Source organism: Saccopteryx leptura, chromosome 3, assembly GCF_036850995.1.
Source record: "Saccopteryx leptura isolate mSacLep1 chromosome 3, mSacLep1_pri_phased_curated, whole genome shotgun sequence".
Taxonomy (NCBI): domain Eukaryota; kingdom Metazoa; phylum Chordata; class Mammalia; order Chiroptera; family Emballonuridae; genus Saccopteryx; species Saccopteryx leptura.
The window spans coordinates 322,326,561-322,340,902 of NC_089505.1; the positions used below are offsets into that span (position 1 = coordinate 322,326,561).

The following is a 14,342-nucleotide window of genomic DNA, read 5'->3' on the forward strand; positions in this document are numbered from 1 at the left end:
TTCTGACATTAAATTGGTCCATGGCCCAAAAAAGTTTGGGGACCACTGCTGTAGATCAGTGGTAGTCAACCTGGTCCCTATTGCCCACTAGTGGTTGTTCCAGCTTTCATGGTGGTGGTAGCGGAGCAACCAAAGTATAAATAAAAAGAGAGATTTAACTATAGTAAGTTGTTTTATAAAGATTTATTCTGCCAAACTTAGCAAAAATCCAACATAAAGTACTTGGTAAGTAATTATTATTATGTGCTTTAACTTGCTGTAACTCTGCTTTATAAATTTTATAAAGTAAAGTTACTTCTCTACTTTATAAATCACCATACTGTGGAACCAGTGGGCGGTTAGAAAATTTTACTACTAACAGAGATACAGAAGTGGGCGGTAGGTATAAAAAGGTTGACTACCCTTGCTGTAAATCAAGCCTGCAAACAGGATTTTAACATCATGATCTCTATTATCCATGGAAATACCCTTACAAGTAATGATTTACAAGATAACTCCCAGAAGCTCATCTAAACAATGTGTGGATCAAATGATGAAATGAGTATTTTGAGCTGTTCCACAGTCTGAATCACTGTCTGTCTCAAGAACTGTGAAAACACTTTCAATATCCTCTTTTATAGGTTATGGGCATGTTCACATTGCCTAGATAAGTGAACTCCAGACATGTATCCTAGGCTCTCAGAACAAAGACTGCAAAGGGGTTTATATCCAAGTTCTGTAGGTCCAGAGTGAGCTCCACAGCTATCAGCATTTTGAGTTTAGCTACTGGTACTTGCTTTCAGCCACAAGGGCTAATCTCATCATGCCTTTGCCCTTTGTCAGGTTACTTGAAAAAGACTAAGACAGGAATTTTAACACAATGCATTCTGGGGGCATGCTCTTGGAGACATTTGTTAGCAGAAGGGAAGCAGGATTGGGCAGAGGGAGAAGTTAATTGTGATGCAGTTGAGAAAGAAGTCTCAGCCATTCTTACTGGGTTGCTCTTTAGAATTTGTTTTGCCTTAAGGTAAGAGTGCTTATGAGCTGCCCACACAGAGATTTGATTTAGGGGTAGATTGTTTTCTGACTGAAGGCAATTTCCAGAAACAGATTCAGCTAAGACCCATTAGCTCCTGACACTCCACCAGGTAGGGGAAATAAATACCTTAGTCCTGAAGTAAGGAGAGGGTAGTGGCATACCACAGTGACCACCATAGTGTCACAGTTCAAATACACTTGCTTTGTTTATTAAGTTTACTGTCTACTTATTCTCTTTTTCTTCATTGCTTTTATCCTTGCCAAATACTTTTGCCAGTCTAGATGGCTTACCTGATGGCCTAAATCAAACTTTCATCCCTAAAGGATCTGAGCCTCTGGTCATTATGATCTTCAGATTCTCTGGCTGCTGCATATGTTTATTCTTGGGTGTCAAATGTATTCTTCTTTTTTCCCAAAAATTTATTGGCAGCCGTACTATTCCAAATGATCAGGATCAGTTACTTCTGCCAGGATGGCGATTCTTTTCCTTGCCTGCTGGTCTCTAAGTACAAGTAGCCCAAGTAACTAAGAGGCAGTCCAAGTTTTTATTAGGAGTCATACTATGTCTCCTGATGGAAACAGTCTTTCTTTGTGAACTAAGATTGTTAGATCCACAGAGCCAAGATTTGGGGTAAGAAATGTACAAACATTTCAAATTGGGCCCTCTCCATTATATAATGATCACCACAGAGTGCATATTGCCTCCCAGGAAGATACTTCATCTTGGCAGTTTATAACCTCCAAGCTAACATCTCAGTTGTGCATTTAAGAAGTCATTATATTTCTCCATCAAGCTGGAAATTTCTGGGATGTATGATAGTGTGGCGAATAATTTTGTTCTCAAGGTGATCTTCTTAACTGGGTCCCTGGGTCTTGTCAATGTAAAAACAAAATAAAACAAAAAACAAAACTTCCAAACCTGTAAGAGTTTTTATGAGTTTATTTGAGCCAAACTGTAGAAAACTGCCAGGAAGCAGAGTCTCAACAAATGAGAAAGTGCTCCGGAAAATAGCAGTTTCACCACTTATTTTATACATCAGAATCAAAGAGGAAGATATAGGGTTACATGAAATTGATTGGTGATAGACTAGGGAAGTGGGGAAATCTCTGAGAGTGGGTAAAAAGTAAAAATGCATATGCTGAAACTTCTTTACTTAGGCAGGAACAAGACAGTTAACGGTTCACATAACAATAACAGTGAGGGGTCCTCTGGCTTCTGCTCTGATAGGATGCCTGACTTGATAGAGAAGGAAGATGACCCTTACATTGCAAATGCATGTTATCAGGTGCATTATCATAGATGCAAAAGACAGCAGACAGGCTTGAGTAAAAGCAAGCATTGATCTTTGTTTAGAGAAAGTTCTTCCCTATGAAATAACTACCTGCCATGAACTGCTTTTAGTTAGAAAGGTTTTGGATAGACCATCCTGTGTTTACCTTAATTCCCTGAGTTTGCAAGGCCATTATGTAGGCTTTCCCTGAGCTTCTCAGGTTAAGTTAGTGGCCATATCTTGATTTATCAAAAAAAATTTCTATCTACAGTCTAATGAGCTGTATAAAAATTCCTTGTTGGTAAGACAAAGTTCTATAAGCCCTTAGTGGTGTTGTCTGAGGCTCTAAAGGCAGGGAAGACAACTTCATATCCAGAATACCGTATTTCTCCAGGTATAAAACGCACCTTAATTTTGGGACCTGAAATTTGAAAAAAAAAATGTATTACATAAAGTTATTGAACTCAAGTTTTATTCATCATAATTCCTACAACTCCTCATCACTGTCAGAACTCCCATCCATTAGCTTGTCCTCATCTATGTCTGATGACAAATCACTGTCTTCATGTATTGTCTCATCCTCAATTCCATCTATGGCATTTGAAATGCCACACTTCTACAAACACTGTATAAGATGCACCCAGCTTTTAGACCCAAAGGTTTTCGGGGAAAATGTGCATCTTATACATGAAGGAATATGGTGTGTGTGTGTGTGTGTGTGTGTGTGTGTGTGTGTGTATGTGTGTGTGTGTTTCAATCAAGTTGAATTTCTGCCTCATCCAGAGTGAAAAGGATCCAGTGGCTGGTTGGTCTTTGAAAGGGATGGTATAATATTGGGAATTTGGCATTAATCTCTTTTGCTGGCAGATTGAATCTTGAGCTGTGAGAACAGCTAAATCAGTCTTAATAAAAGCTATTTAATACCTCAATCCCTGCCACTATGGCTACTTCATTAATGACTCCATTCTGCCAGCAATATGAAAGCTGAAGATGAGGCTGGCTGACTTCTCCATAGCAGACCATTCTGTCTGAATGGTGATTTTAATGCTTATTCACTGGTATATGTTCTTATTCCTTGGTAAAAGAGAAAGACCTTCACATTTCCTGTTAACTCGCACAAGTTCACCCACATGCCTTTTCCTCAGACCTCTTTGTTCCTAATCTTTGAGCTAAACTATTCATCTCCTTGTTCCTGCCTGACTAGTTAAGCTATTAACTTTGCTTATGAGTTCATTTATTTTCTAAATTTAGCAATCTTTCAATCCATGCAAGACTTCAGCTCTGGCCTTACATCTCTGTCCGTTAGAAAGATTTATTCTCTGCGTTCCTTTCAGAGCCACCTTTAAGACAACCTATTTTCAGATTGTACTCAGAAGCAGAGACAACACACTTACCATGCTTGTCCTTCTTCTTCTTTCATATCTGATATTCAGAAACCCTACATATGGCCCATTTGTGGCAATTGACCATGAGGTACTGCCACCAGAGTGATGGGTATCATGAGGGTCTGCTCATACAGCTTGCATGTTCTGTTTAGACTTGCTTCAGCCCAATATTAGACCTTTCGTCTTATGATGGATTACTTTTTGGCCTGTTTGACATGATGACTTTGTAAAGCTAACAGACACCAGTTAAAGATGGTCAGTTCTGGCTTCATGGTCAAGGATTCTGTCTCTCCTAGGACTGGTTATAGAGTAGTATATAATTCTTACTACTAATTTACTTGCTCCAGGAATTTGTGGGTCTGTGTTGTGATTCTCCCATTAGATCTTGCCCTAGACTTCATTAGCATTTTTTCCTTTTATTACAGATACATTCAAAAATACCATAGACTCTATCAAATTTTATGTCCAACCAGCAAGGCTGTCCATAATGCAGCTAAGACCTGCTCTGCAGCTTTTTCAAAGCTGGCCACCTTCCTCATCACTCAATTCGTGGGTAAAAGTGATATTTCCAAGTGTGGAATGTGATGTCCCCAGAACCTAAAAAGGCCAATCTGGAATTTACTTTCTTCTCAGTGGTGAAAAGTGTAAAATGCAACAATTTTGTCTTTTATTATAATGGGAATACCCAGAATACCCCCAGTCTACTGAACCCCTTAAAACTGCACTACAATGGTGTGCTTCTGAATCACACATGGTTTATCTTCCAACCTCTGGAACACAGATGTCTTGCCAAAGCTTCTAAAGTTCCACTTCATGCTTATCTGTTCTTGTTAACATGATATTATCAACATAATTTACCAATGTGATGTTTTGTGGAATGTCCTGTTAACCAGGTTCCTTTAGACTGTATTATGACAGGGAGCAGCAGAATTTGTGCACTCCTCAGCAAGACTGTATAGATCTACACTATTTTTCTTATTATTGGAATGCTAAATTGTCCCTGGTTTTGCTCTCTGATAGAGATGAGAAAGAATATATTTGCCATATTGGTGACTATAAAAATATTTGAATGTATTAATTTGCTAAATAAACATCAAATATTTTAGAACTAGTATTTGCTTGAGTTTGTGGTAGTACACTGTTAATCACTAGAATTCATCTTAGTGGGTTCTACATTTGTAAATTTAATGGAAAAATTATAGGGCCCACTAACCATGCATTTTCTTTGTTTTAAAGGTGGCCTAAACTTTGCTATTTTTTCTAGAATATAATGCTTGGATTTGCTGTTTTGGTGATGGAAAGGGAGAAATTTTAGCAGGTTCAATTTATGGCTCATACTTCATTAGCCAAGAAGCCAGTGCATATTTTTGCATGTCCCTGGAGATGAAAGAGCCTGATCACCTCTTCTTTTGTGTACCATTTGTTTTTTGATGTGCCTACCCACATCTTTTGCCCATTTTTTTACATTGATTGTCATTTTTTAATTTATTTGGAGGATTTATTTTTTACATATTCTGTATATATGAGTTGGAAATAACTTCTGCTCTGTGGCCTATTTTTTTTATTCTTACTGGTCTTTTAAAAACTGTTTTGAAGCATATAATAGAAGGACATACATGTCACAAGAGTAGAGCACAATGAGCCTTCACAATGTGAACATGCTTGAGTAAATAGATCAAAAAACAAATTGATGGGAAGCTCTGCTTACTGGCTGTTATCTTTTGATGAATAAAAGTTTTAGTTTTAATGTATTCTAATTTGTCTTTTTTAAATTAGGGCTTTTTAAACTGCTTAAATCTTTGTGAAGGTCATGAGGACATTGTCTCACTTTTTTAAATATTTAAGTCTTTATTTATTTATTTATTACAGAGACAGAGAGTGAGTCAGAGCGACGGATAGACAGGGACAGACAGACAGGAACGGAGAGAGATGAGAAGCATCAATCATTAGTTTTTCATTGCATGTTGCAGCACCTTAGTTGTTCATTGATTGCTTTCTCATATGTGCCTTGACCGCGGGCCTTCAGCAGACCGAGTAACCCCTTGTTGGACCCAGCGACCTTGGGTTCAAGCTGGTAGGATTTTGCTCAAACCAGATGAGCCCACGCTCAAGCTGGTGACCTCGGGGTCTCGAACCTAGATCCTCTGCATCCCAGTCCGACGCTCTATCCACTGCGCCACTGCCTGGTCAGGCTATCTCACTTTTTTTTTAAGAAGCTTTATTGTTTTATTATAGTGCATATTTGAAATCTATAATTCTCTGGAATTTTGTTGTTGTAGTTGTAGATACTATAAGGTAAAAAAGTCAAGACTTTTGTTTTTCTTTTTTTTAGACAGATATCCAATTGACCTAGTTAGATAACCTTTTCACAAAAGACAACTTTGGTATAAATTTACCACATATGTGTGAGTCTATTTCTGGACCCAATAGATGGGACATCTATATGTTCTATTTCATCAGTCTACTTGTTTGTGCTTGCCCCAATAACATCTTTTTGTTAGTACTACAGATTTATGATAAAGTTTGACATCCAAGACTTTAAGTGTTCCAATTTTGCTGCTGCTCTTCTCCAAAATGATCTTTGCTATTCTTGGGTCTTTTCATTTTCATACACATTTTAGAAATAACTTTTTTATTTCTAGAAAAATTCTTGGATAATTTTGGGAGGATTGCATTGAATCTAATAAATAAATTTGGAGAAAACTAAATTTTTATAATACCAAGTCTTTTACTCCATGAATATCTTATATTTTTTCATTTATTTGTTTTTAATTATCTCAAAATATTATCTGTTTTATACAAGTTTTATACATCTTTTTATATTTATTTTTAGGTATTTCTTATTTCTATGTGTCATAGGTGGTTTTACTTTTAAATTATTTTTCTAATTTTGTATTGCTATATATTAAGTTCAAATAATTTTTAAAAGTGACCTTACTAAATTTACCTTCTTATTTTAGTGTTTTACATGTAGATTCTTTTGAGTTCTCCTCAAACACAATTATTTCTCTGAAAAAATAAGAGTTGAAGTTTTTCTTTTTAATCATTATAACTTTTATTTTCTTTTTAATTCAAATTCAAACTTTCTGGTTTCTTTCTATGAGTCTGTAGTAGTCTGCCTAATTAGAAGTCAGTAGATACCCACTATAAATTTTTCATAAAATATTGGAGCATGTAAATAATTTCTTTGGACTTGGGGATTAATAAATTCCAAATTGTTTTTCAATAATATTCTTCTGGGGGAGTATGCTCAGAACATTTGTATTAGTTAAGCTAAATTTTTAACTGTTACATGACTTCTGATAACTTGCATTGAGAATTTATTACTGTAAAAAATAAGCCAGAAAGCTGTGTTGGAGCCCTGTGCTTATTAGACAGATATTGGGGATTTACAGTTGCCTAATAATTTGTGTTTTCTTTTCTGAAACCTGAACAGTTAATGAATTTGACTTCTAAACATACTTCAAGAACTGAGTTTATCATTAATGTTACCCAATGTTGTTTTCCTCAATCACTGTTGAATAAAATTTCAGTCATACATTGTTATTAAAGGAAATACTATTTCAAATAAACATTTGAGTTTCTAAATGGAAGCATTTACAAAAGTATAACCAAATTTTGGGGGGGAAGGGATTCAGATATTATAAAGATACTTTAATAAAATCAAAACCACATATTTAAAATATGGCATTACAACATATTTGGTGCATTGATAAAGTCCCCTGGAGGACTCTGGATGTCTAAAGCAACAGTTAGATTCAATAGAACAATAAATGCAAGGGTATTTTTTTCTTTTTGTTTCTCATCTACTAGAAAAATATAGATAATAGAGCTCATTTATTTCCTTAACATTTCAGAGCTCTGCAGATGGGAAAACACAACCCAGTGGAAATTATTTCTGGCAACCTTGAGAAGATATGTTAGCATTTTGTGGCATTTCTTTCAGTGACATGTAAAGCATGGCTTTCCCTCATTGCAGTGTCACAGTGAAGTGTCATAATAAAGCCAAAATAGTGTGCCCTCAGGGAAAACCAGGGAAAGGGACCATTTTCCATGCACACAAAGGGTAATATTTATTATGAAGCCTTTCATTTTAGCTAAAAATGCTGCCTGAGTGATGGTTACTTTGCAATAGAGAAGTACACAGAGTATGAGATTTAAAGCAAATGTTATGTATATATCTAATGTAATTTACGTAAATATAAATAGTATGTAAAAAAGGAAAATGCACTTATGGACATATAAGCATGCATAAATCTACAGTGTGCCAGGAAGAGAGTTTGTGCTGTTTCATAGTGGCAACAAGAGCCTGATGTTGATGGAATCCAAAGAGCTCTAATCTGGGAGTCAGAAAAGCTCAATCATGACCTGTTTTCATCCTTATTGGCACAGATGTTATTATCTTCTTTATCTACAACATGTGATATAAAAATTATTATCCTTGTTTGCTGTATAAGAAATTTTGTGTTCAAAAAGATTTAATTTTTTTGTTACACATTACACAGCTAATATTCCTTAAGGATCTTTATACACAATGTCATATACAGTAAATTCATTTTAAGTTAAATTTGTACTTTTGATAAAACCTTGTATTTCCCTTTTATCCTTGCACAGTTCTTATTTGGATCCAGATAATGAACTTGATTTTTATTGTCATTAAATATCACCTCATTAGTTTCATTCTACTGCTCCATACTATGGACATTCTGGGGATCTTAATTACATTTCACAACATGTTTTTCACACTTAAACTCAGTAGCTTCTCCGGAGCTAATGAGTATTGTCTATATCTGTACCCGAAGCATTGGGCAGTGACTTGTGATAGGCGGCTTCCTTCCAGTTGGAGAAGTGCTGGTTTATCCAGGTACTACTTCACCCAATTGTCAAATTACCCAAGTTCATTGTTCTTATTTTGCAACCCGCAAGAGAGAGTAGGAGCTTTGGGGCCTGCAGAGTCAGATTCAAATATCAGATCACCAGATACATAATTTGGAGAATGTAACTTGTCTTTATAAGTAAATGTAGATAATAATGTTAAGAAGACAAAGTTTATAAGGATCTTACAGGTACTAGATGTGCAGCCTCATTCATCACCCCTACCATCAAATAAAGAAATGACATTTTTCTGACTGGTCAGTTCTTTTTAACCACCACCACCACCAGCCTTTTCCCCTAATACCAATATTATGCTTAAACTGGTTTCTAGAATCCACTCTTTTTCTTGCTTTAATATGTGAAAGACATTTCTCAGGACCCTTTTTCATTTTCTATAAACCTTCTAAGTTTAAGACAATGGTCTAGTGGTCTTACTTGTATTTTTTTTTAGCATCTTTCATGGAAATTCACTTGATATTGGAGACTTTAATTAGTTTAGAGAATTTCTTTTAACTCTTTTTACATAACGAGGAAATTCATTCCCCTTTGATGTGTTTCTTCTGTCCCTCCTCCTTCAAAGGTCAATTTCCTTGACAGAGGAGGTAAGTGTAAGGGCAGTTCTGTGTGTCTATACCTGCTTTCATTATATTATGACTTCATTATAGACTGTTTTCCTTGACAAATTGGTAGGCTCAGGACATGAAAGTTTTTGTTTGCTGCAGTCTTATTATAAAGACGTGTGTTTGCTCTCATCGCCATATGGTTATATTCTCTTTTGCTCCATTTTTTGTGCATGGTCATTTTAAATTTAGGCTCATCAGAGAAATTTTGCAAAAGTATATTAGTTTGTTTAGGAACTACACTATTCTTTTTCTCAGAATAATTTTAATTTCTCTAATTTTTAATATTTTTTAGAGATTTCTAACTCTTTCCAATGGTCTTTTCTTCCAGAATCATTTTTTTTTCCCTAAAGAGAAATAACATTTTATTTCTCTGAAGTTTTTAAATCTACTCTTCTAAATACATAATTTTCATGAAAGGGCCACCATCTTTGCCTTGATGTTTCTAAGAGAACAATTTAAAACTTTTGTCTATTTGGTAATATTCCTGAGTATTTAATGTTTTTTGTGTGTGATGAAATGAGTAATACCATATTATTTTGAGTCTAGTATTCTCTCTTCTGGATATTTTTATCTAAAGCTGTTGCATTTTTATTCCTAGAGAACTGAATGAATATGTCTTACAAATTCACTGCTAGCTAATCCCTCTGGTCTTTTTGGATCTTTCCAAGAAAATGTTTGTTTCAACTTCAATACATAGAGTGATCTTCAATACATAGAGTATTCAATACATGGAGTAATTCTGAGTGAGCTGTATGTAGAAAATCTCTGTTGAAAGAGCCACCCTCAGGAGCACTTTCAAATAAAATCATATGAGAACAGGAATAAGGATAAATTGTCTGTTTTTATGAAATCTAATCTTATTTCTCCTCCTTTTATGTGTTTCTTTCAGTGTGCCAAATGGGTGAAAATCAGAAAATAGAATGCCATGTAGCATCTTTTTACTTTTTCATTGTTGTTATTGACTGGAGATGGGTTGATTAAATTTTCATAACTTGTTCCCTCCCTTTATGCTCCTTTCTTTTAAGTCAAAGCACCAGATGTGGCATCTCAAGTTTGATATGCAACTATGGCAGAGATAGGCAGGTTGGGTAGCAAACAACTTTGAAAAACCTTGTGATTTATCCATGCTGGACTTGTTTTTGTATCCAGTGGTATGCTTTTCACATTAGCTTTTTTTAGGATTAGCAAACCAGTGCAAATCTTGTTTTATCTCTCCCTGGGTATTTAGTGTAGTGCCAAGCAAATCACAGATTAACATATGCTTACTCAGGATTAGGGATGATTTTTTTTAACTCTTCATAGGCAGTAAAATAGAATACACAATTGATTCACTGGATGGACTATTTTTGTCTGTACTAACAACAGACCCAAATTTCCGCAGACTTTGCGTTATATTTCATGAAAGTCAAAAGACAAATAGCAGTAAACTATTATACTATGCACTTAAATGTCTCAATTGTTACAGTGCTGCATATGACTGCTCCATGGCAAAGAAAAGGAGAACTGAAGAGCAGACCTTGGGTGTCCCTGTCAACAAGAGGAAATCCTTGCTGATGAAGCCCCGACACTACAGCCCAAACATGAACAGCAAGGAAGAGCACGACCCCAGGACCAAGGAGGAAGAGGACGATGGCCTTCCTGAAACCAACAGTCACCTTACCACAGGTATCAAGGAGTAGCCCAAACTTTATCTACTCTTAGTCATCAAAGACTCAACTTTACCATATGTAGGACATACAGCTTGTGTGTTCTAATTTAGAAGTGAAAGTAAACATTTCTTTCACTCAGAATCCATTTACTGAGTGCTGATCTTTATCTTTAACTGGGAAATGTCTAAGATAACAAACAGAGAGTCCTTTTCCTGAGTCCATTTTCAAAGTGCAGGATTGAACTGTGGCCCTTTTTGAAGAATACAAAAGCTACTAAGCCTTAAAGTTGAAGAATATCTTGACTCCCACATAGGGTAGATGTCTAACACCTGAAGGACTTTGTAAAATAAAAGGATAAATTTGAGCTCTAAGATATTTAATATGTAAATACATGAATAAAACATTCATTTTAGTTCCATAAACATATATAGTATATATTATTTAGCCCCCCCCCAATAGAACAACATAGACAATACATATGGAAAGTGACCTTAATATTTTCAACATTTAAAAGATAAATATTTATAACAGTAGACTGCAGAAGAGACCTAAAGTTGACAGTCTAGCATCTCCTTCAGTAAGAAAATGCTATATTATAGAAAATTATCACTGTGCCCATTATTTCCAAGATAAATCATTTTAATTTTCCTATAAGCACACATATTTCATGAATTCAGTTCTTCACTCACTCATTAAATGTTGTTTAAATGCTAAGTGATAAGTAGGTACAATTTCAGAATTTTTGGATGTTTCTAGCCAGTTCACAGTTACTCCCATTGATCCTTGGTAGTCATAGTGCCTCCAGGAATCTCACCAACCACTCTGTTTCATGGGGTTGAAATTGAAGAGCATGCAAAATATCTTTAAAAATTTTAAAAAAAAGTCCCTGGCCAAATGGCTCAGCAGTAGAGCATCAGCCCAGCGTGTGGAAGTCCCGGGTTTGATTACTGGACAGGGCACACAGGAGAAGCATCTGCTTCTCCACCCTTCCCCTCTCCTTTTTTTCTATCTGTCTTATTCCCTCCCACAGCCAAGGCTCGGGCACTGAGGATGGCTTCATGGCCTCTGCCTCAGGTGTTAGAATGGCTCCAGATGCAATGGAGAAATGGCTCAGATGGGCAGAGCATCGCCCCCTGTTGGGCATACTGGGTGGATCCTGGTCAGGTGCATACGGAAGTCTGTCTGTGCCCCACCCCCCCCCACTTCAGAAAAAAATACAAGAAAAAAAATCTAAAAAAATAAATAAATACAAACCTAAAGCATGACTTATAAAATGAAATTAAGTGTTCATATATTTTATTAAATACACATTTTTTCTAAATGTGATTTTATAGAAATCAAAAATAATTGAATTGAGAAAAAGTACATACTATATAAATCAAAGGAAACAAGAGTTTTAGATCATAAATATCTATATATATAGAATTATAGTGATAGCAATAGGTGTTAACAGAAAAATATAAAAATATATGGACTGAGCAAGCACAAATCTCAGAGCAAAGTCAACAGATTTCCAGTAATCTTGGCAAGTAGTTTCAGATTCTATAGTTAAAACAAAGTTGTATTCGGATGTGACAGTGTTTAACTAAATGTTCAAACTTCTCTATATTTAACATATGGCTTAAAACTTCATGGCTCACCTGTAAATTATAAACATTCATGACTTTTTGTTTTCTTGAGCTGTTTGGACTTTTGTTGATTTGTGAAAATTGCAGACTGACTCTAGAAAGTCCTTGAATCAGTGTGGTTGGACTTGTACTATATCTGCCCACTGATTATATTGTAGTTGTGTGATCATTTTAGATGCTTAATATAAACCAAGAAAATATATTGTAAAAATGTATCAGTTAAAATTGCAGTTATAAGCACTGCTGGACATCTATTTGCAGGTTCACAAATATTAACTACTTTTTTTTTTTATAAATAAATTTTTATCTTAATGGGGTGACATCAATAAATCAGGGTACATATATTCAAAGAAAACATTTCCAGATTATCTTGTCATTTAGTTCTGTTGCATACCCATCACCCAAAGAGAGATCGTCCTCCATCACCCTCTATCCAGTTTTCTTTGTACACCTCCCCCTCTCCCTCCTCCCTTCCCCCCACCCCCCGTAACCACCCCACGCCTGTCCATGTCTCTTAGTCTCGTTTTTATGTCCCACCAATGTATGGAATCCTGCAGTTCTTGTTTTTTTCTGATTCACTTATTTCACTCCACATAATGTTATCAAGATTCCACCATTCTGCTGTAAGTGATCCGATGTCATCATTTCTTCTAGCTGAATAGTATACCATGGTGTATATGTGCCCAATCTTCTTTATCCAGTCTTCTATTTTTTTTACAGTGATTAAAAGCCTTTAAGCAAGCTCTTGGCCAGTACAGCAAGAATCCATAAAAGAGTAGTGTCCTTAACATGTTCATCAAGTCCAAATTGGCCCCATCACCATGCCAAATTCTTGAAAAATGCAACCCAACCACAGTTCAGTCTGCTAGGAGCTGTCACAGGGAGCAGGAGTCCAGGAAAAGTCCACATCCAGGAAAAGTCCTCATGGCACTGGAATTGTTGTCACCATTCTATACTTTGCAGCTCATGTTCAAGTCCCAGTGACCGCTGCTTCTAGCTGGTAATGATTCAGGTAGACTGGAAAAGCCATTTGCAGCATGCGTGGATATGGAGCTTCTGTTCTCTGCCTGGAGAGATGAGACTATGTTGCTTTTCCTTGGAGATCTGCGACTGTGGCATGGTAAAGAGAACCTTGGGATACACTAAGCTGGGTGGCAAAGGTAGATTCATAATAGAAGTTGGCAAAAGGGGGAAAGAGAGCTCTAAATTAGGAGTAGGTCCCAGCCTGAAATATGAGTGGGGCATTGAGGTAGGAGGAATAAAGGAAACACTATATATTAAGCAAAGCAGCAGAAAATAGGACTATCAACACCCACAACAGAGATCTTTGAGGGAAGAATAAAAAACCTGACTATTCAGGCAAAACATAGTTAAGTGGCCCTTGTGCAAATGAGATCAGTTTACCTGCTTCTTGGAAGAAATACCCTAGGCTCATCCACAGTGTCATAGATGGGGCCGATGGCTTTGGGCACCTTCAGCCTTCGGTGGCTAACCCCAGCATTCTGGGAAAAGTTAGGTCATAGGTGGCCGGAGCAGGGCTGGAAGAGACTGAACCCTCCCTTAGAGGAGCGAGGGGGAAGCCTACCTTCCAGTGTCCCTGTTTCCTCACAGCAGAGGCATGTAAGCCTGGCAGGCTTTAGCTCAATGACCTTCCTTTCCAATATTGAAGCAGGACCCAGATGGCATCCTATGAGACCCCTTTGGGGTGTTGGAGCCTTTAAGGGTGTATCCTAAAAGCTGGTAGTTCCCCTGATCTCTATTGGGCTTTTTCTGCCTCTAGGTATCTTAAAAGCCATGCTCAGAAGATCTCGCTGAGGGGTTTGAGGATCCCCATCCGCATATATAAATCTTTTCCATGTATCTGGAGCTATTTGGAAAGAAGAAGCGCCCATCT

General features: G+C 36.5%; 1 protein-coding gene across 1 annotated transcript in view; it reads left to right on the plus strand.

Annotated features, from left to right (window-relative positions):
- The window catches only part of LOC136401213 (suppression of tumorigenicity 18 protein), a 120,153-nt gene that overhangs the window by 31,958 nt on the left and 73,853 nt on the right, over nt 1–14,342 (plus strand). The window contains exon 5 of the mRNA XM_066379067.1: nt 10,637–10,836. Coding sequence (XP_066235164.1) covers nt 10,637–10,836 — 200 coding nt within the window. The remainder of the gene's footprint in view (nt 1–10,636; nt 10,837–14,342) is intronic.